This window comes from Hyperolius riggenbachi, chromosome 7 (assembly GCF_040937935.1).
Source record: "Hyperolius riggenbachi isolate aHypRig1 chromosome 7, aHypRig1.pri, whole genome shotgun sequence".
NCBI classification, from domain to species: domain Eukaryota; kingdom Metazoa; phylum Chordata; class Amphibia; order Anura; family Hyperoliidae; genus Hyperolius; species Hyperolius riggenbachi.
In genome coordinates, this window is record NC_090652.1 from 244,763,322 (window position 1) to 244,783,787 (window position 20,466).

At 43.7% G+C, this 20,466-nt stretch overlaps 1 protein-coding gene across 1 annotated transcript in view; it reads right to left on the minus strand.

The window, feature by feature from the left end:
- The window catches only part of AGPS (alkylglycerone phosphate synthase), a 308,587-nt gene that overhangs the window by 72,588 nt on the left and 215,533 nt on the right, over positions 1-20,466 (minus strand). The window contains exons 15-17 of the mRNA XM_068245442.1: positions 14,682-14,751; positions 13,058-13,119; positions 5,967-6,056 (exon numbers count right to left, since the gene is read on the minus strand). Coding sequence (XP_068101543.1) covers positions 5,967-6,056; positions 13,058-13,119; positions 14,682-14,751 — 222 coding nt within the window. The remainder of the gene's footprint in view (positions 1-5,966; positions 6,057-13,057; positions 13,120-14,681; positions 14,752-20,466) is intronic.

The following is a 20,466-nucleotide window of genomic DNA, read 5'->3' on the forward strand; positions in this document are numbered from 1 at the left end:
GGTAAATATAACTTCTGCTTATTTGGACACTGACACCAGGATCCCCCGTGTAAAAGTATCCGGTGTGCTTTATTCATTGCTGGCTAAAAATGATACATTATACATATACTGAAAATTCAAAAAAGGTCCACACACTCCAGTGTGGTCATACCACATTTGACAAAATGTGACATTATGCCATTCAGCACCAATGAGTCATTTTGGGGCCACGGAGGGTCCCCTTTGTCAAGGCAGCACGCAGAATGGCTTGTTGCCTTGACAAAGGGGACCCTCCGTGGCCCCGAAACAACTCGTTGGTGCTGAATGGCATAATGTCACATTTTGTCAAATAAATGTGGATTGACCACACTGGAGTGTGCAGACCTTTTTTGAATTTTTGATATTTCCACGTTTGGGTCCAGCACCCCTGCTAACGGTGTGCGACTCTTCGTATGCATATGGACTTATATATATACTGGGTCAGCTACCAAAGAACACCATACAATTTATAAGGTTTCAGGAAAAGGAAATGGACAGGAATTAAACTTGATGCGAGTTGTATCAAGATTGCAGAACCATAACAACAACATTTAAAGGGGGAAGCAGATGATGAAACAAAAATAAAATTATATATATATATGTTACGGCCAGAACCCGAAGTTTGGCCAGAACTAGAAGTGGCCGGCCACTTCGAGTTCTGGCCGGCCAATGTGCGAACTGGCCGCTGCGCTGCGGCCAATGTGAGAAATGCAACAATTCCTGTAAAGTTAATGGGATGTTGTGGCCGCAGCGCAGCGGGCAAATGTATCACACATCTTACTTTATTCAATGACATTAAGCCGACCGGCTTTTTCCCCGCTTTCTCTCTTCCTCTCGCCTCTCTCTCCTCCCCTCGCCTCTCTCTCTTCCTTCTCTTATGGGCAGCCGGGCGGGGACACGCGTGTCCAGGAGAGTCGTTCGTCGCGGCAGGAGAGCAGAGCGGGGAGGCTGCAGACATCGCTTCTGCCAGCACCCGCTCTGCAAGAACGGCAGGATTCCCCTGCCGCGACGAACGACTCCGGAGGGACACGCGTGTCCCCGCCCGGCTGCCCATAAGAGAAGAGAGAGAGAGAGGCGGGGGGAGGAGGAGAGAGAGGCGGGGGGGAGGAGAGAGGCAGAGAAAAAGCCGGGCGGCTTAATGTCATTGAATAAAGTAAGATGTGTGATACATTTTGCCCGCTGCGCTGCGGCCACAACATCACATTAACCTTACAGGAATTGTTGCATTTCTCACATTGGCCGCAGCGCAGCGGCCAGTTCGCACATTGGCCGGCCAGAACCCGAAGTGGCCGGCCACTTCTAGTTCTGGCCAAACTTCGGGTTCTGGCCGTAACATATATATCAAATAAACCTCTTTTCACATGGCTTATTTGTGTATGAGAAATTGAGAAATTCTCTGAAATGGAGGTAAGGGTGTCAATAAGGGTGCCTACATTACCCAAAACATTTTTTAAGTGGAATAGAGCTTTAAATTAAAATTCCACTCATCTTCTGGTCATATCCTTAACCACTTAACGACCGCCCACTGCAAAAGGTCGGCCGGAAAGTGGATCCCGCAAGGACCGCTGCATGCACAGAGGCGGCAGTGCTTGTACGGGCATGGGCGGAGCGATCGCGTCATCCGTGGGTCGATGGCCGGGGACTTAGACTCCAGTCTCCGGCCAATTAGCAGCGCCGGCGGGCGGAGGAAATCCGCAATATAGTTAAAGTGTATAAAGCACTTTGCTAGGTAAACAAAGTGCTTTATACACGCTTCCTCCGCGCCTCGTGGTCTCATTGTTCCAGAGACCACCAGCGAGGAGGAAGCAGTAGTAAGTATACACCACACATTTTTTTTTTTACCCACAGCCCCCCTGAACTCCCACCCCAGCCTTCAGACCCCCCCCCCCTGCCCACCCCCCAGAACACTGTTTGCACCCAATCACCCCCCTAATCACCCATCAATCACTCCCTGTCACTATCTGTAAATGCTATTCTTTTTTTATGCCCTAAACTGCCCCTGCTCCCTCCTGATCACCCCCAACCCCCTTAGATTCTCCCCAGACCCCCCCCCCCCCGTGTACTGTATGCCTCTATCCCCCTGTAATAACCCACTGATCACCTGTCAATCACCTGTTAATCACCCGTCAATCACCCCCTGTCACTGCCACCCATCAAACAGCCCCTAACCTGCCCCTTGCGGGAAATCTGATCACCCACCTACACCAATAAATCGCCCGCAGATCCGACGTCAGATCACCTCCCAAGTGCATTGTTTACATCTGTTCTCTACCCTAAACACACACTAATTACCCATCAATCACCCTCTATGACCACCTGTCACTGTTACCCATCAGATCAGACCCTAATCTGCCCCTTGCGGGCACCCAATCACCCGCCTACACGCTCAGATTGCCCTCAGACCCCCCTTATCAATTCGCCAGTGCATTATTTACATCTGTTCTTCCCTGTACTAACCCACTGATCACCTGTCACTGCCACCCATCAATCACCCCCTGTCACTGCCACCCATCAGCCCCTAACCTGCCCCTTGCGGGCAATCTGATCACCCACCCACATCAAAAGATCGCCCGCAGATCCGACGTCAGATCACCTCCCAAGTGCATTGTTTACATCTGTTCTCTACCCTAAACACCCACTAATTACCCATCAATCACCCCCTGTCACTGCTACCCATCAGATTAGACCTCTATCTGCCCCTAGGGCACTCAATCACCCGCCCACACCCTCAGAACGCCTTCAGACCCCAGCCCTGATCACCTCGCCAGTGCATTGCTTGCATCTATTCCCCCCTCTAATCACACCTTGAGACACCCATCAATCACCTCCTGTCACCCGCTACCACACCTACCCATCAGATCAGGCCCTAATTTGCCCCGTGTGGGCTCCTGATCACTCAGCCAAACCATCAGATCCCCCTCAGACCCCCTTCCGATCACCTCCCCAGTGCATTGATTGCATCTATTTTCCCCTGTAACCACCCCCTGAGACACCCATCAATCACCTCCTGTCACCCCCCTAGCACTCCTATCCATCAGATCAGGCCCAATACAACCTGTCATCTAAAAGGCCACCCTGCTTATGACCGGTTCCACAAAATTCGCCCCTCTCATAGACCACCTGTCATCAAAATTTGCTGATGCTTATACCCCTGAACAGTCATTTTGAGACATTTGGTTTCCAGACTACTCATGGTTTTGGGCCCGTAAAATGCCAGGGCGGTATAGGAACCCCACAAGTGACCCCATTTTAGAAAAAAGACACCCAATGTATTCTGTTAGGTGTATGACGAGTTCATGGAAGATTTTATTTTTTGTCAAAAGTTAGCGGAAATTGATTTTTGTTTTTTTTTCACAAAGTGTCATTTTTCACTAATTTGTGACAAAAAATAAAATCTTTTATGAACTCGCCATACACCTAACGGAATACCTTGGGGTGTCTTCTTTCTAAAATGGGGTCACTTGTGGGGTTCCTATACTGCCCTGGCATTTTAGGGGCCCTAAACCGTGAGGAGTAGTCTAGAAAACAAATGCCTCAAAATGACCCGTGAATAGGACGTTGGGCCCCTTAGCGCACCTAGGCTGCAAAAAAGTGTCACACATGTGGTATCGTCGTACTCAGGAGAAGTAGTATAATGTGTTTTGGGGTGTATTTTTACACATACCCATGCTGGGTGGGAGAAATCTTTCTGTAAATGGACAATTGTGTGTAAAAAAAAATCAAACAATTGTCATTTACAGAGATATTTCTCCCACCCAGCATGGGTATGTGTAAAAATACACCACAAAACACATTATACTACTTCTCCTGAGTACGGCGGTACCACGTGTTGCACTTTTTTACACCCTAAGTGCGCTAAGGGGCCCAAAGTCCAATGAGTACCTTTAGGATTTCACAGGTCATTTTGCGACATTTGGTTTCAAGACTACTCCTCACGGTTTAGGGCCCCTAAAATGCCAGGGCAGTATAGGAACCCCACAAATGACCCCATTCTAGAAAGACGACACCCAAAGGTATTACGTTAGGAGTACGGTGAGTTCATAGAAGATTTTATTTTTTGTCACAAGTTAGCGGAAAATGACACTTTGTGAAAAAAAAAACCAATTAAAATCAATTTCTGCTAACTTGTGACAAAAAATAAAATCTTCTATGAACTCACCATACTCCTAACGGAATACCTTGGGGTGTCTTCTTTCTAAAATGGGGTAATTTGTGGGGTGTGTTTACTGTCCTGGCATTTTGGGGGGTGCCTAATTATAAGCACCCCTGTAAAGCCTAAAGGTGCTCATTGGACTTTGGGCCCCTTAGCGTAGTTAGGCTGCAAAAAAGTGCCACACATGCTTCTCCATGAGTTCTTCTAGATATGACCATCACTACTGAAAAAAAAGCGGGCAGGGCCCATAAAATGCATAGTCTTCTCCTGTGTCCAATCAAATTATTATCTCCAAACTTTTAACCTAAATTAAGATTGTTTCATTACCCAAGTTTATCCATTGCAACTACATTGAGATGCCTCCTCCCATTTTATGTATAGTTTCCCCACCCCCCAGGTATGTCCCCTGTGATAATTATCCAGAAATCCTTTCTGGACTGTGACCCAACCCATCCTGCAGAGGATACTAATCCACGTGGAGACAGAATTCTCCACCTGCCTGATACTGTGGTTGTCTAAGAACAGCCCAGAATTGTTAAAAGTACTTGTTTAACACATTATTTCATTGCCTGAAAATACACTATTTGGAGTGCCTGGCGTTTTCCATTCCTTTTTTCTTTCCCAGGTTCCTGAGGTTCGTCACTTGAATTTAATTGACCGGACACCCCTCTTCAGTTCATCACAATGTTTGTGTATCAGTTATTGCTGGCAAACCCCAATATCATAATACATCTTGCCAATGTTCTTTCAAGTACAAGATAAACAAGTGAAACTCTTCATTTTAAGTCATCTTTCTGTCTCTTGTGTGTGGCCATCCCAAAGGTCTGAAGGTTTACGTAAGAAGCCTAACAAACCAGCTTTCCGATAGCAGCTCAGGACCAAGATTTAAATCTGCCCCTGCTGCCGGAAGAATCCACAACTAAAGATAATCAACCCAAGCCTGACCATAAACATGTAACGATGAACCAGAGAGTATGTTTGACATTTTTGTGTGAAAGAATTTGGTTTACAATCCAGACTTTGTTTTTGTTAGCGGTGCCGCGTGAAGATATATGCCAAGCAATTATCCCAACTGGAGAGAATAGATAATAGAGACACATTTGCAACGCACCACCAAGAAAGTTTTAAGGGCATTTCCTCAGCTGCTGAGGCTTTTAAGAGATCCGTTATTCATCTTTTTACCACATCCCTCAATTATTTTCCTAAGTTCTAAATAAAATCTACAATTCTGTTTACAGCTTTGGAAGTTTTTAACAGCCTGAACAGCTAACAATTTAATCTAGCTCAATCTAGTAAAGAAAAAACAACATGTCAAAGAGATAAAAATGTTACTCGGCTGGTATAAAAGTAAAATGAAACTCCCAACAGTTCTTTTTTTGAGTGGTTCTTTCCAATTTTAAACTCGTAAAGTGCTGGTCGTAGGAATTAACAACCACGCAGTAATAGTTTATTTATATTACATTCGTCAAATGGTCTTTATTCGTTTTCAAAATTTCCATCATGAAAACTTAATGTGAATTCTGTTCGGTTTCAATGGCGATCAATGTGCTGACTTTTATAAAGGTTAAGCACTTCAATCAATCTCATTATATAGACTCAACTGAGATGACAAAGCGAGAACAGCTATGAGGTTTCCAGTAGTGGAATCATATTAAGATGTCATAAAACATCAGGAGACTGCTCTAAGCTTGCATGGCGATGCTGGTTTGTGTGTGGGAATGACACAGTTAGGGAAATATGATGTGTTACATAGTGACAGCTGGAGGATGGGAATTATACTGAAAAGGAGACATACCTGCATGTGGATAGAGGTGGGAACTGTACACCTTTTTCTTTGCACTCTCGAACGATTCTCTCTTTAACATTTCTGCACAGATCTAGGACTCTGCAAAACAGAAAAGATAAGCTGGGTAATTATACACAACGAACTAGGAGTTGCCTTATGCACAAAATATCAGCACTGAAGTTATGTGTACATGGTGGATAATTGTCACAGGAACTGATAGTTTGTGGTGGTTTCATGTGACAGCTTAACCATGATCACTATACAGATATTCTATGCCATGAGGCCTATTTTCCTGTCCTGTAGTAAGGAGAGGAGGAGAGTAAAGGTGGCCACTAACGGTCCAATTTCTAGCGAAAAATCGTTCGAGCGATCAGAAATTCTGATCGGACGAAAAAGCGTTCACTACACAATCAACTAACTAATGGCCAGCTTTAGCAGGAGGCATCTAGCTGAAAGCCTCAATGGCAACTACAGAGTATTTTTCAGTTCAGGAGATTCCTGAAGAGGAGGCTGATGATCTTGGGAGGGAGCACCTCCCTCCCAAAGGATGTGTAAAATGATTAAAGAAACACTAGAATGGCAAGAACAACTTAACCCCAAGGACTGATACAAGATATAAAAATATTTTATTTAAAAACACTGGACAACATGTTTCGCAGACATTCACCTGCTTCCTCATGTTTTTAAAACAGTGCCCGAAGGTAAGAGTGCTCCAGAATTACTTTCCATATTACACCATAATGGGCTCCAGGTCCTCTCCCATTTGTGAACCCCTTCCCCCCCCCCCGGAAGAACAACAGGTATTCTAAGACCACCATCATTTGACCTTGAGAAGGATTGGGGGGGGGGGGGTATTAGCATTTATACATATGCTAAATTGTTATCCAAAGCAATGACCTATGACAGTTTAAGGCAGCAAAAATGTAATATTTACACATAGGATAGGAAGGGTTACTTCTGCACAGATACCAATACAGTAATCACTGTCAGGCTTGAAGATTTCAGGAGATATTAAATGGCCGTGAGTGCGTAGAAAGCCAGGAGAGATGAGGCCTGTTGTGTGCGCAAGTGGTTTGTCCTAGATTACAGATTTTAGTATAAAGTTCTAAATTGCCTGTAGACACACAAACCCACATGCTGCGAGATGGTTTTCTATAGTCAAACAGCTGCACAAAAATCGCCATGTGTAATGCCAAGCAGTGTCTGCCGTCAGGTAGAACATGCTGCTACTGGACCCTGGAGCAGTAAAATGTACTCTGTACGGATATCTCACTTCTACTCCTGAATCATCATTCTGAAATTGTTCATCTTCTGTTTGAAATCTATATCACTTACTAATTATTTGTCCAATCTTGTGTAATACAATGTCATTGTTATAAATACAGTATAATAATAATAGATCATTTCAGAAAATGGCAAACTAAGAAAGAAGCAGTGCTGTGGAGTCGGTACAAAAATCATCAGACTCAAACTACGACTCCTTAATTTATGATTCCAACAACTCCTTGACTCAGACTCCTCTAATATGGATATAACAGTCTTGTTGATTGAAAGTATGTAACATAAAAGGCATTTCATCACTGCCAAAGCTTAGGAATTTTAAAGCTATATTAAGATGGCATCTGCTTTTTGAACAAAAAGCTCCTGGCCAGGAAGCTAACATTCTACCCTTTCAGTCATCTTGTCATGTTATTGTTAACATGAATGCCCCAGCATGTTGTCTGTACAATAAGATTCACCAGAGCCCCACATCAGCCAGGTTCCAGTGTGTAGCGCCGTCACCTTACAGAAAAATGCATCTACCTTTCTATATCTGATATAGATAAAGACCAGGGCCATTTTCTGCAAGGCAGCGGAGCTATGCAACGGAACCCAGCTGATACAGGTGTACAGTGAATTTTATTAAACAATGTGTTGGAACACTCTAACTTTCAAGCATTTGCCTACCTCTGGGGTTTTTTTTTCCCCATGTACACAAGAGATGCGTTTTTAACTAAACTTAGGATGTAGCTGCGGAGTAGCTGTTAAATAGAAATCAAAACTAGTCACTGGGCCCTAGGCAATTCAAAGGGAACCTAAACTGAGAAGGATATGGATTGTTCCATTTAAAATATTACCAGTTGCCTAACTCTCCTGCTGATCCTGTGTCTCTAATACTTTTAGCCACAGCCCCTCAACAAGCATGCAGATCAGGTGCTCTGACTGAAGTCAGACTGGATTAGCTGCATGCTTGTTTCAGGGTTGTGATTCAGCCACTGCTGCAGCCAGAGAGATCAGCAGGACAGGCAGGCAACTGTTATCGTTTAAAAAGGAAACATCCATATCCCTCTCAGTTTAGGTTCCCTTTAACTGTAGGTACATCTAAGGGTAATGTGCAGGTACTCTGCAGGAGAATGAGGGAATTCTTCCTCTATTACACACTCTTTGGCACAATCTGAACCAGGTTTACAGGTGATAGACAACACCTCTGCGTTCAATGTGTATGTTTACATGGTGTGCAATAAAAACATGGAAACATTTTAAATTATTAGTATGGTATTAGTTTAAGCAGACTGCGATTGTCTATTGTTGTGACTTAGATGAAGATAAGATCCCATTTTATGACAAATTTGTGCAGAAATCCATATGATTCCAAAGGCTTCACAGACTTTTTCTTGCTACTGTATCACAATGGCCATGAATGGGATATTGAAGGTAGAATAGGGAGTGGATTGTATCTGATCGTGGAGGTCGTGGGAGACCTGGGAATATCCCAAACGTGCTACTAAACCCTGGAGGTCATCGCATCTAGAGAGACTTCTGACTGGATGTGGTGGAGGTGTACTGTGATAGCGTGTATCAAAAAAAGGGCGCCTGGAAAAAAGGGCGCGGGGTATAGCCGAAATTTTAAGTTTTAATGCAAAACCATCTTTTTCTTTTAAGGGGTTGTAAACGAAAATTTAGTGCTAAATAGGTTAAATAAACGGAAATGAAATGGCAAAATACCGTCTATAACAACAAACGAATTCTGTAAAGAAACGTCAAATATCGTCTATAACAAAAATGATATTTACAGTTGTATTAAGCATAGCAATGCAATGGTAGGTTTTACAGATATTTTACTGTAATTATACCAAACTGTAGGCTCACACAGATCTCTCCCTATTCCTAACCCCCTCTTTGTTTAAATATATATAATTTAATAAATTGTATATATTACATATATTGTGCTGTAACTATACCTAACCTTACTCTCAGACACAGCCCTCCCTGTACCCATCCCTAACCCTAAGACCCCCCTGGTGGTGCCTAACCCTAAGACCCCCCTGGTGGTGCCTAACCCTAAGACCCCCCTGGTGGTGCCTAACCCTAACCACCCCCCTGGTGGTACCTAACCCTAACCACCCCCTGATTACGTATATTATACTGTAACTATACCTAACTCTCCCTGTACCTATCCCTAACCCCTAGACCCCCCTGGTAATGGCTAAACCTAACCATCCCCACCGCACAAAACACCCTAAACACATATAAATAATAATATATTTAATCCTTAAAATACTTCTCTACAAATAACATGAATAAAATAATTTATATATTTGTAATAGAATAAATAGCTTTAAAATAGCCTTAAAATCACGTATACATTAATATTATAAATAAAGAAAAGTATATATAAATATATACAATACAATAGATAGCCTTACAAGCATTAGAAATCTTAAAATAACAGTAACATTAAAAGCGATATTTTAGTAACTATAATCAACGCATTATAAGTGTAAAAACAACCTTAAAATAACAGTAATATTAAAAGCGATATTTTAGTAACTATAATCAACGCATTATAAGTGTAAAAACAAAGTTAATACCAAAAGCGATGTATTTCTAATACAATAAGGTTGAAAACTGTATTTATGCATTATACATATGAAAACAAATTTTTAAATGATCAAAGAAGTGTAAACGAAAATTTAGTTGTTATACGTTTGTAAGCGAAATTTTTAAAGTAAATAATAAGTAAAAACTGATATAAGCGAAATTTAAAAACGAAAAAATAAGTATAACACAAACTCAGAACGAACTTGTAAACGATATTTGTTATAAACCTTATTCTGTAAACGAAAACTTTTGTTAACACGATCCCTGTAACCACTATTTCTAGGGCGCCCTTTTTTCCTGTCGGGCGCCCAGTGTTCTCCCCAGGCTCTTTTAGCAGGGTGCTCCACCCGGCTAGTTTTGGTGAGAACCCGGCTGTCATCGACTCACTTCCTCCTATGCTGTAAGCAGAGTTGCGCACAGAAGCACCAGCCCTGCATTCTCATCTCGCCTCACCTGGCTACTTTTTCATGACACCCGCCTGGAAATAAATTCTGGGGAGAACACTGTGAGCACCGAATAGCCGATATTTTGCATTGCAGTCTATGGCGGTGCCCTTTTTGTCCACTATCCCTGTGCGCCCTTTTTTACTAGCTCCTACTGGGATATGCAAGAAGAGGGACCTTGAAAAATTTGCAGAGGAAGAAAAGGACTTCATGTTGTGAAATGTGAGAGACTCAATTGCTATTACATATGAATTTGAGTTACGCCAATACTGAGCAGGAGGCCCACCAACAGCAAGCTGACTAAGGTGTAATCAGAGACAGTGACTGCACATCAGATATAGTGTATTGACATCCATATAGATGAGACAAGGCAAATAACATTTATATTGCACTTTCCTCCTGGTGGTCTCAAAGCGCCAGAGCTGCAGCTACTAGGATGCGCTCAGTAGGCAGTGGCAGCGTTAGGGAGTTTTGTCCAAGGTCCCCTACTGAATAGGATACACTATCCAGCCAGTGCATATACATAATGGTAGAGTATGCACTCTTCCCCAGATAAAATGGGACCTTCCTAAGCCAGAATAAGCTCAGCTCTGTCTGACTTGCACTAGAAATAGATATATTTATATTTTGTAATATCCTGTTCAACAATGTCCACAAATGGCATGAAAAGTCTATGATAAACCGCTAGCCCAGCTGTAGTAGAGGTTGGATAGTGTAATGGTTAAGGGCTCTGCCTCTGACACAGGAGACCTGGGTTCGAATCTCGGCTCTGCCTGTTCAGTAAGCCAGCACCTATTCAGCAGGAGACCTTAGGCAAGTCTCCCTAACACTACTACTGCCTATAGAGCGCGTCCTAGTGGCTGCAGCTCTGGCGCTTTGAGTCCGCCAGGAGAAAAGCGCTATATAAGTATTTGTCTTTGTTTCTTTGTCTTTATATGATGCCTTGTGATCAGTCTAGTTATCCCTGATCTTCACAGTCTGCTTGTGTCAGTGGAAGAAGTAGGGCAGTAGGTAAAGGCCACAGGGCTGATATAAAAGAGACTTATAACCGTTTGAAAAAATAGTGGCCAATGTAAACTGAACAACTTTCTCTCTGGAAACCTTAAGCATAAAGCAGAAGCACGTCAATGCAAATGAATGTGTCACTGCCTGTGCACTGCTGTCAGTAGCCTATAAGAAAGTTTGAGCAGAAAACCCACCCATCACTGCCCTCATCACTCTGCTCTCCTCCTGGCAGGTAATTACACATGCTGAATCTAACAATTCACTAAATGATTTTTGAAATCCACAAACCCTGACCATCCTTTCACTGAAGATAATGGTACTTAATTTTTAATCTGTTCTGCTCAGCGCCTAAAGCTTCTTTAATAAAGTAAAAATGAATTTACCAACCGCTATCAGAAGGTGGCATTCTGATCATCCGTAAAACCCTACTAAACCCAAAATGTAAGTTTTAAATATTGAAAGCACATGTTTTAGTGTCAATTTCAAGCATCACTTTTGGCAATGTACTATCAAATTTAAAGATATGCTGCATGGCTGGGCTGGCTTGCAGCTATACACCTATCCATACAGATATAAGACCCCTCCACTTTACTTTGCTGGCTTCCTTTTCACACTGTGGGGTCTTGAATCTTCACATCTTGTAAACTATCCTAAACTGAACCAGCACAGAGTGTTCCCACCCACCTCTGGTGTATAAAACTGAATACAGGTGAGGTGAGTGGTGAACTGTGCAGCTAAGGAAACAAATGTGCAAACTAGGTTTATGTTCACCTTTCTTACTACCTCTGTCACCATCCTTTGCCACCAAATTAAACCTGTACCTGTTTGCTCTTGTAATGCTGGAAAACTATAGTCTGGCCTTTAGTGTTTAGAATTCTTCCTATTTTGGGTGTCACATGGTCACTCATGATGGACTTGTTCACCAGCCACACCTACATAGGGCAGGAAGCAAGCTGTGCTGCAGTTTGAGCAGCACATAGAGGAGTCATAATAAAGGCAATGTGTGCACTATATTGCATTTACACATTGTTTACATTAATTTATCAACCTGACTGCTATTAAGGTTTGCCTTGTTCAATTTTGGGGCTAGTTTGGCTTAATATGTCTCAAGATATGTGCTCAGGTTTGATATGAGCATGTTTCTCCTCTCTAAAGGCTCATACACAAGCCTGATTTAAGTCAGCTGAGATGGGCGACCGCCTCAGTCAATCAAGAGTGTGTACAGCACCCAACCTATCCACTGGACGGACCTACCCAAACCCAGCAACACTGATTCCCCCCAACCCCCCCCCCCCCATCCCATTTTTGCGATGTACCCCTTCCCGTCGTCACACTGCCGCTCGTAGTCCATCCATCATGCCCTACCTGCCCCCCCCCCCACACTGTCATTGAAACAGAGCAGATAGTGTTGTTCCTTTTATCTCATCTGCAAAATATACAATGGCTAAAGATAATAATAATTGTAATGTTCTTTAGTAAAACAGCTGCTCTCAGTCCAATTACTTATTTACAATATAATTCAGCAAAGTTTTTTCACTGCCCTGAACACGTATTCACACATGTGAAGTCACTGGATCTAATCCATGCAGTGTTTATACAGCGATATATTCTGGGTTTCTAAACAAATGATCACACGTTAAGTGCAAGCGTTTCTTGTGACGTGTGAACAACATATACAAAGGGGCCATTGTTCATTATTTATATAAAAAAAAAAAAAAAAAAAAAAGAAAGTCTGGCAGAGACAAATATTCATGAAAACTATGAAAATTACCAGTGTACATGCGAGCTTACCTGTCCCATGGAACGGAGGTCTCAAAGGATTCCCCTATCAAATAGTAATCCAAGCCAAGGTCCTACAAAACAGACAAGATATGTCATTTTTATACAAACATCTAATGACCCAGGTTTAGTACCAACAAGGTTTAATCAGTTAATTCAATTAATTTTCAAACACCATCTTTGTTTAGGCAATCTGCTGTGAAAGAGCACTGAAAACTGCTTTTCTGCACCTGCTAGTACTCCAGGGTTGAGGATTATTGGAGAATGCAAGTGACCCCACAATCCTAGCCTGGGTTTCTTTATATTAACATACATTGCAAAATTTTACAAACCTGATCTGAGTTATGTTGGACCACAGCTTGTGTGATTTCCTGTCTGGGAGAACCTTGGCCACCATCTATGGTCAATTGGAAAACCTCAGATGCTGGCAATAGCCTAGTGTTGGTGTTCAAATTTGGAAACCCAAACTATCTGAAACAGCACACTGCAGCACCCGAGCAAATGGACAGGGTCATGGGGCATTCACTTACTTGCTTCATGGCATACCTCATTTGACTCTAATGCTTCCACCTCCCCGGCTTGGAAGGAGGGAGCATCGGAGTCACGAGAAGCACACCATGCTACGCAAGCAAGTGAATTCCCCATTAACTTGTCCACTTGCGTATACATTCAAAAATTGCGCAGGCAAATGTGGGCACAAAGTGAACCAAAAAGACAGCTCACCCTGCTGTAGCCAAACTCTTTCCTGCATTAGATACTATTCCTACTATGGGTTGTAGAAACTTGGGAGGGGGCGTAATTCAGGCACCGGCTATTGCCGGCGTCCAAAATACCTTGTCTTTTTGATAGTTTAAGCTCTGGCTTTTGCCGAAGCCAAAATGAGTCACTGAGTGCCGCTACAGCTGTAGTTCGCATTATGGCCTATAGTGGCACCCAAATCATTGGTGCAGCGCTGTACCAAAATTAGCTGTCTTGACCCTTGCTTGGGGGCTGAAGTGAGGTGTTCAGGATAATTTGGGTTTCTGAATTCAATATCCTGAATTCAAACACCCACACTATTACTGAACAGAAAGTGAACTGGTGGTAATACATCTACAGTATGTTACAAGTACTACACTACATTAAGTAATACTTTTGGCTGCATATGGACGCTAAGGAACCTTTGACTTTGTGTTCAATGCGGCACCAGCCATATTGTGGCTTCTGTGATCAGTCTCAGCTTGGTGTTGGTGTATATTGTGTTAATAAATGGTTTTGTGATGTCACTTTTATCCACAAACCACAGAGACCTCAGATACATCACAGGGCACTTGAAAACCACTCCAACAGAATCCGCCTAACTTATTGTTGCCTGGATAAGTGGCAAATAACACACTGCTTGTTCCATTGATCACTTTCATACCTCTTCCAGCAACATCTGCACACCCTGAACTAATAGGGCTTTATGTGAATTCTATGGAAAGGGGTAGAAAGCTTGCAGGGAAAATGACAGCATCTTCTCGGCAAGAAAGGCAAAGATGTGCAACACATTTTAAAGGCCTCTTTTATAAAGCGCTCAATATTCTCCGGGGTCAGAACACGTCAATATCCACATTGATGAGCAGACAAAGAGAGGAGGAAAAGAAGGGTGACCTACCCGAAGGTAAGCAATGACAAATGTCAGCATGTAACCTCTCTGGCCATTATCTTCGCCTGCTGCCAGGCCTCTGCAATTGTAAAGATGGTCAATGATTAACTGGGTATTTATGCACAATCGTTACATGCTGCTCTATAGCATTTCAATGTAATAATAAAAAAAAAAAACACACACGGATTTACAAAGCTTAAAACAATGACGTCTGGCTGGAAAAATGTAAGCTATTAATACGATGCAACAATTTAATTACAATTCCAAACGGTACTCTTAATTGTGATCGCGGATAATTTGTCTTGTTTCTGGTTTAGATAAATTATTCAGGCTTTGCACAATTTATACATCCAGGAAGAGGAACATTTTGTCTGAACGTCTTTTATGTTAAATTCTATTTTTCTTGGCAGTGATGCCATGGCTTGGGGGCTAAACCAAAACAAAGCATATTCTTTTATAACTTGTCTACTTATGAAAGAGCATCCGCAGAAGGGAAAACATTGTCATACTAACAGTGAAAAAGTTTACCCTCTTCACAAACAAACTTCAAACAGGAAATAGGTAAGTAGGCAATAAAAGAAAAAAATGGTAACCCAAAACAATGTCTCTGGCATTCAAATACAGTAGCTGAAACCTGATTAGTTATTGGAGACCGGACCTTAATCACCGGCTTGCCCAATATAGTATTATTATTCAGTATTTATATAGCGCCGGCATCTTCCCCCAGTGCTGTACAGCTTAGATAGTCTTGTCACTTAACTGTCCTTTAGAGGGGCTCACAATGTAATCCTTACCATAGTCATATGTCTATGTATGTATCGTGTAGTGTATATATCATAATCTAGGGCCAATTTAGGGGATGCCAATTAACTTATCTGTATGTTTTTGGGATGTGAGTGGAAACTGCAGTGCACGGAGGAAACCCACACAGACACGTAGGGAGAACATACAGAACTCTATGCAGATAGTGCTCTGACCACTAAGTCACCACGATGCATGATAAATAAAATGTTCCTTAGGAAAATTTCAGCTCCACAGATTGTGAATCGGTTTCATAGTGAAATCAATTCAAAATCTGTTTGCAGTGTAGGCAGCCACTAGATCCCTCTTTCATCAGATTCGATCACAGAGGGATCTATCTGCTGGTCGATCTGGTGGCAATCGACCAGTGTATGGCAGCCTTTACAGTCACTGTGTAAACTCTTCAAAAGGAGAGGGATGCTCCAATTACCTTTTTGTCATGGTGTCCTTATAGTATCTGAAATGGGACGTTTGTTATTTGCATTCTGAGATTAGCTTTTTACTGTAGCTAAAAAAAAACCCCAAAAAACTAACAAACTTCCCACAATTCTGTTTGCACTGCAGAGTTCTCCACGGTTCAGCAAAGGCACACAGACCAGGTAAAAAACAAAATAAAAAAATAGGGGGGGCATATAGGAACCTATTTTAGAAAAAATAAAAAGGTACAGACTAACCGGCAAGCTCATGGTGAACCATATCATTGGTGTGTGTGAGGGGCTACAATGGTCCTAAAAGCCCCCTTACTAAAATGCTAAGAAAAACAAAAGTTTGCTTTCTTAAAAAAATAAGACACACTTAATTGTGGGTAGTACAAAGGGATTATTTATTTTTGGTTTTTATTGTTGTGTCCCACTGGAGAGATTCTTCTTCACTGTCAGATCCTAGGTTCTTTAAAAATTCTGATGGTCATAGTGAGAAGAAGAGGGCACTGACAAAAAAGACTATTTCCTGCAGCCACTATTTCATGTGTTACTTGCAGCTCAGTGCAGCAGTATCAGACATATTACAGCTTCACATTCAAATCATATTAGTGATATACAAGTCTGGTGACTACTACACATTAGCAAATTGTAGTTTTTTATAGAGTACGGGTTCAGTGTAAAATGTATACTTAGTTTCTAAGGTTAGCAATTTCTAGAGGGTGGCGCACGAAAAACTGACCCATCGACCTCCCAATGAGGGCGAGTATACAGGGGGATGCCATCCGGCCAGTCCCTGTAAACCTGATATCTGCTGTGTGTGTTCTCTCTGGCATTATTGAAGCCTGTATCGCTGCATTTGTTGCCATATGGGTAGTTTAGATTTAGAGAGAATAGTAACACCTGCATGTCTGAAGGGCTTTTTAGATAACAATTGCAGGCTATAAAGACAGTAAAGATGCATCTGGGGGAGAGAAGACCACTCCACGGCCCCTTCCATTCCTGGCATGTCCCTGGTTTAGAGCTGAGAGGTACCAAGCTGTTTTGGTTCTTCTGCCATGCTCTCTGCACCAATGGGAGGGTGGTTGAATGACAGCATAGTAGGAGGAAGCGGGCCATGTTGGCCATCAGAATGGAAGGTGCCAGGAGTCACTTCTTTGTGGCTGCACAGATGCTTCTGCAGCAGTACTGAAAATGGAGAAGATTTAAAGTCCTGTTCATTGCAGCTTTTATTTTCTGCAATGGATTTACTTAAAGAGACTCTGTAATGAAAGGTAGGGGGAAGCCTCTAGATCCTAATGAGGCTTCCCCTATCCTCCTGTGTCTGGCTGCAGCTCACTGAATGAACAGCCGACAATTTGTAAGGCTGTGCAATAATTACCTTTCCCTGTTCCAGTGGGGGCGCTGTTGCGGCTCTACGCTCGGAAATAGCCGATCTCAGTTGGGTCCGCTCTATGGCGCAGGCGACTTGCACCTGCGCAGTAGAGCGGACCCAACTGGGATCAGCCATTTCCACGCCGAGAGCCGCTACTGCGCCTACGCTGGAGCCGGGAAGGTACATTTTTAAATGCCCACTGTTCAGTGGGCTGCAGCGAGACCAGTGTGGGACACAGGACGACGGGGAAGCCTTGATAGGATCCAGAGGCTCCCCCTCCTGAGGTGAGTACCCCCCCAGGGGAATTTTTTAATGTTACAGATCCTCTTTAAATAACTGTCTGGTTGGGTCCTATAGCTCCATTTTGTGCCGAGATGCCAGTGAAAGCTATCCAAACTCCCCTTCCCAGACCATAATCACCCACATGGGATGGAAGGGGGCATGAGCTAGTCACTTCCTGTGTGCACAGGTTTCATGACCCCTTCCCACTTCCTCCATCTGCTATGAGACTAAGGGCCTGTTTCCACTACAGGTAGATTGGATGCGGAAAGGATGCATGAAAACGGACTCCAATGAATGTCTCTGGGCCTGTTTCCACTAAATGCGATTTTTCTGATGCAGATTTTTCCATAGGCATTCATTGTAATCAGTTTTTCTGCATCCAATCTGCATGTAGTGGAAACAGGCCCTAAGAGTTTAGGACCAGCACTCTGAAGGTGGCCATACACTGGTCGATTTGCCATCAGATCGACCAAAAGATAGATCCCTCTCTGAATCTGATCAGAGAGGGTTCGTATGGCTGCCTTTACTGCAAACAGATTGTGAATCGATTTCAGCATGAAACAGATCACAATCTGTGGAGCTGCCGCCACCGCCCGCCCACATTACCTGATCCGGCCGATGCGAGTCCCCTGGTCTCCGCTATCTATTTCTCCGCACTCAGATCCAGCTTCACTGAACTTCCTGTCCGGGGAAGTTTAAACAGTAGAGGACGCTCTACTGTATAAATTTCCTGCCGGGACAGGAAAAAGTGAAGCCTGCGGGACTCTGAGCCTAGCGGAAAAGGAGCAGCAGCGATACGCGCCGGCGGAACAGGTAATGTATTGCCGCTGTATTGCGTCGGTCGTCGGGCATTCGAACGCCGCTATCGACGCACTCCCGCCTCGCCGGCGATCGAGTGAAATCTTCCGCCCGGACAAGAATCGGCGGGAACGATCGATTTCCGAGCGAAATCGATCGTTCGGTCAACGTTTGCGCAATGATTTCACAGCAGATTCGATCACAGTGATCGAATCTGCTGTATATCGGCGGGAAAATCGTTAGGTGTATGGGCCCCTTTAGTGTCTTTATAAAAGGGTTAAATAAAAGAGCAATGAGAAATGGTGTAGGAAGGGCTGATTGCTCTATTTCTCACTGTGTAGGGAAGGACTGTACCAGAACCTGCCACAAATAGTTAATCTCTCCAATCAAAGTGACCTCATGTGGGGTCACATGATGCCTCTGTGCTGAGGAAGAAACTCCTGTTCTGCTGGCAGCATCGTGTTACTGAAGCCAAGCAATTAGATTTGTTAAATCTATTTACTGGATTGACTTACAATGCAAAAGAGCAATAGTAACACTGGAATAGTAAAACTAAGGGCCTGAGCCCACTAATAAAGTTGTGTCCGGCTGTCCGCATCTCAACTTCTGTGACATTGAAGTTTAACTGAAAAGCGGACACAACTGCGTTAGTGGGCTCAGGCCCTAAGAAACAGACTAATCTTAAAGTGCATCTCTAGTTCTTATAAAATATAACTTGTAGTTTTCATTTATTTATTTTTTTAAACAAAAGTTTTTCTTTATTCCCAAAGGACCACTATCGCAAAAATCGTAAAATTTAAATTACATGCAAACATATACAAATAAAAAGTACATTTTTCCTAGAGTGAAGTTTGCCACAAATTACTTTTCTCCTATGTTGCTGTCACTTACAGTAGGTAGTAGGAATCTGACAGAACTGACGTGTTTTAGACCAGCCAGTGCAGTTTCTAGGCTAAAATGCACCCAGGGCGAGGGTGTAAAAATTGCGCCCCCCCCCCCAGGTTAGATAGGTAGGTGCCTCTCAGTATAGGTTAGATTAGGTAGGTGCCCCCTAGTATAGGCTAGATTAGACAGGTGCCCCCCAGAATAGGTTAGATTAGGTAGCTGCCCCCCAGTATAGGTTAGATAAGGTAGCTGCCCCCCCAGTATAGGTTAGGTAGGTGCCCCCCAGTATAGGTTAGATAGGTAGCTGCCCCCCAGTATAGGTTAGATTAGGTAGCTGCCCCCCAGTGTAGGTTAGATAGGTAGCTGCCCCCCCAGTGTTGGTTATATTAGGTAGCTGCCCCCCCCAGTGTTGGTTATATTAGGTAGCTGCCCCCCAGTGTAGGTTAGATAGGTAGCTGCCCCCCAGTGTAGGTTAGATTAGGTAGGTGCCCCCCAGTGTAGGTTAGATAGGTAGCTGCCCCCCAGCGTAGGTTAGATTAGGTAGCTGCCCCCAGTATAGGTTAGATAGGTAGCTGCCCCCCAGTGTAGGTTAGATTAGGTAGGTGCCCCCCAGTGTAGGTTAGATAGGTAGGTGCCCCCCAGCGTAGGTTAGATTAGGTAGCTGCCCCCAGTATAGGTTAGATAGGTAGCTGCCCCCCAGCGTAGGTTAGATTAGGTAGCTGCCCCCAGTATAGGTTAGATAGGTAGCTGCCCCCCAGTGTAGGTTAGATTAGGTAGGTGCCCCTCAGTGTAGGTTAGATAGGTAGGTGCCCCCCAGCGTAGGTTAGATTAGGTAGCTGCCCCCAGTATAGGTTAGATAGGTAGCTGCCCCCCAGCGTAGGTTAGATTAGGTAGCTGCCCCCAGTATAGGTTAGATAGGTAGCTGCCCCCCAGTGTAGGTTAGATTAGGTAGGTGCCCCCCAGTGTAGGTTAGATAGGTAGGTGCCCCCCAGCGTAGGTTAGATTAGCAGCTGCCCCCCAGCGTAGGTTAGATTAGGTAGATGCCCCCAGAATAGGTTAGATAGGTAGATGCCCCCAATAATGGAGGGGGGAGCCGCAGGGAGGGCAGCCCGACCTCTCCCTCCCTCTCCTCTCCGGGCGCCCTCCGTGCTCCCCCCTCAGATGCAGAGTCCGTGAGCAGCAGGGAAGCGCTGTTTACAACTCACCGGCTGCCTGGCTCCAAGCGCTGCTCTCT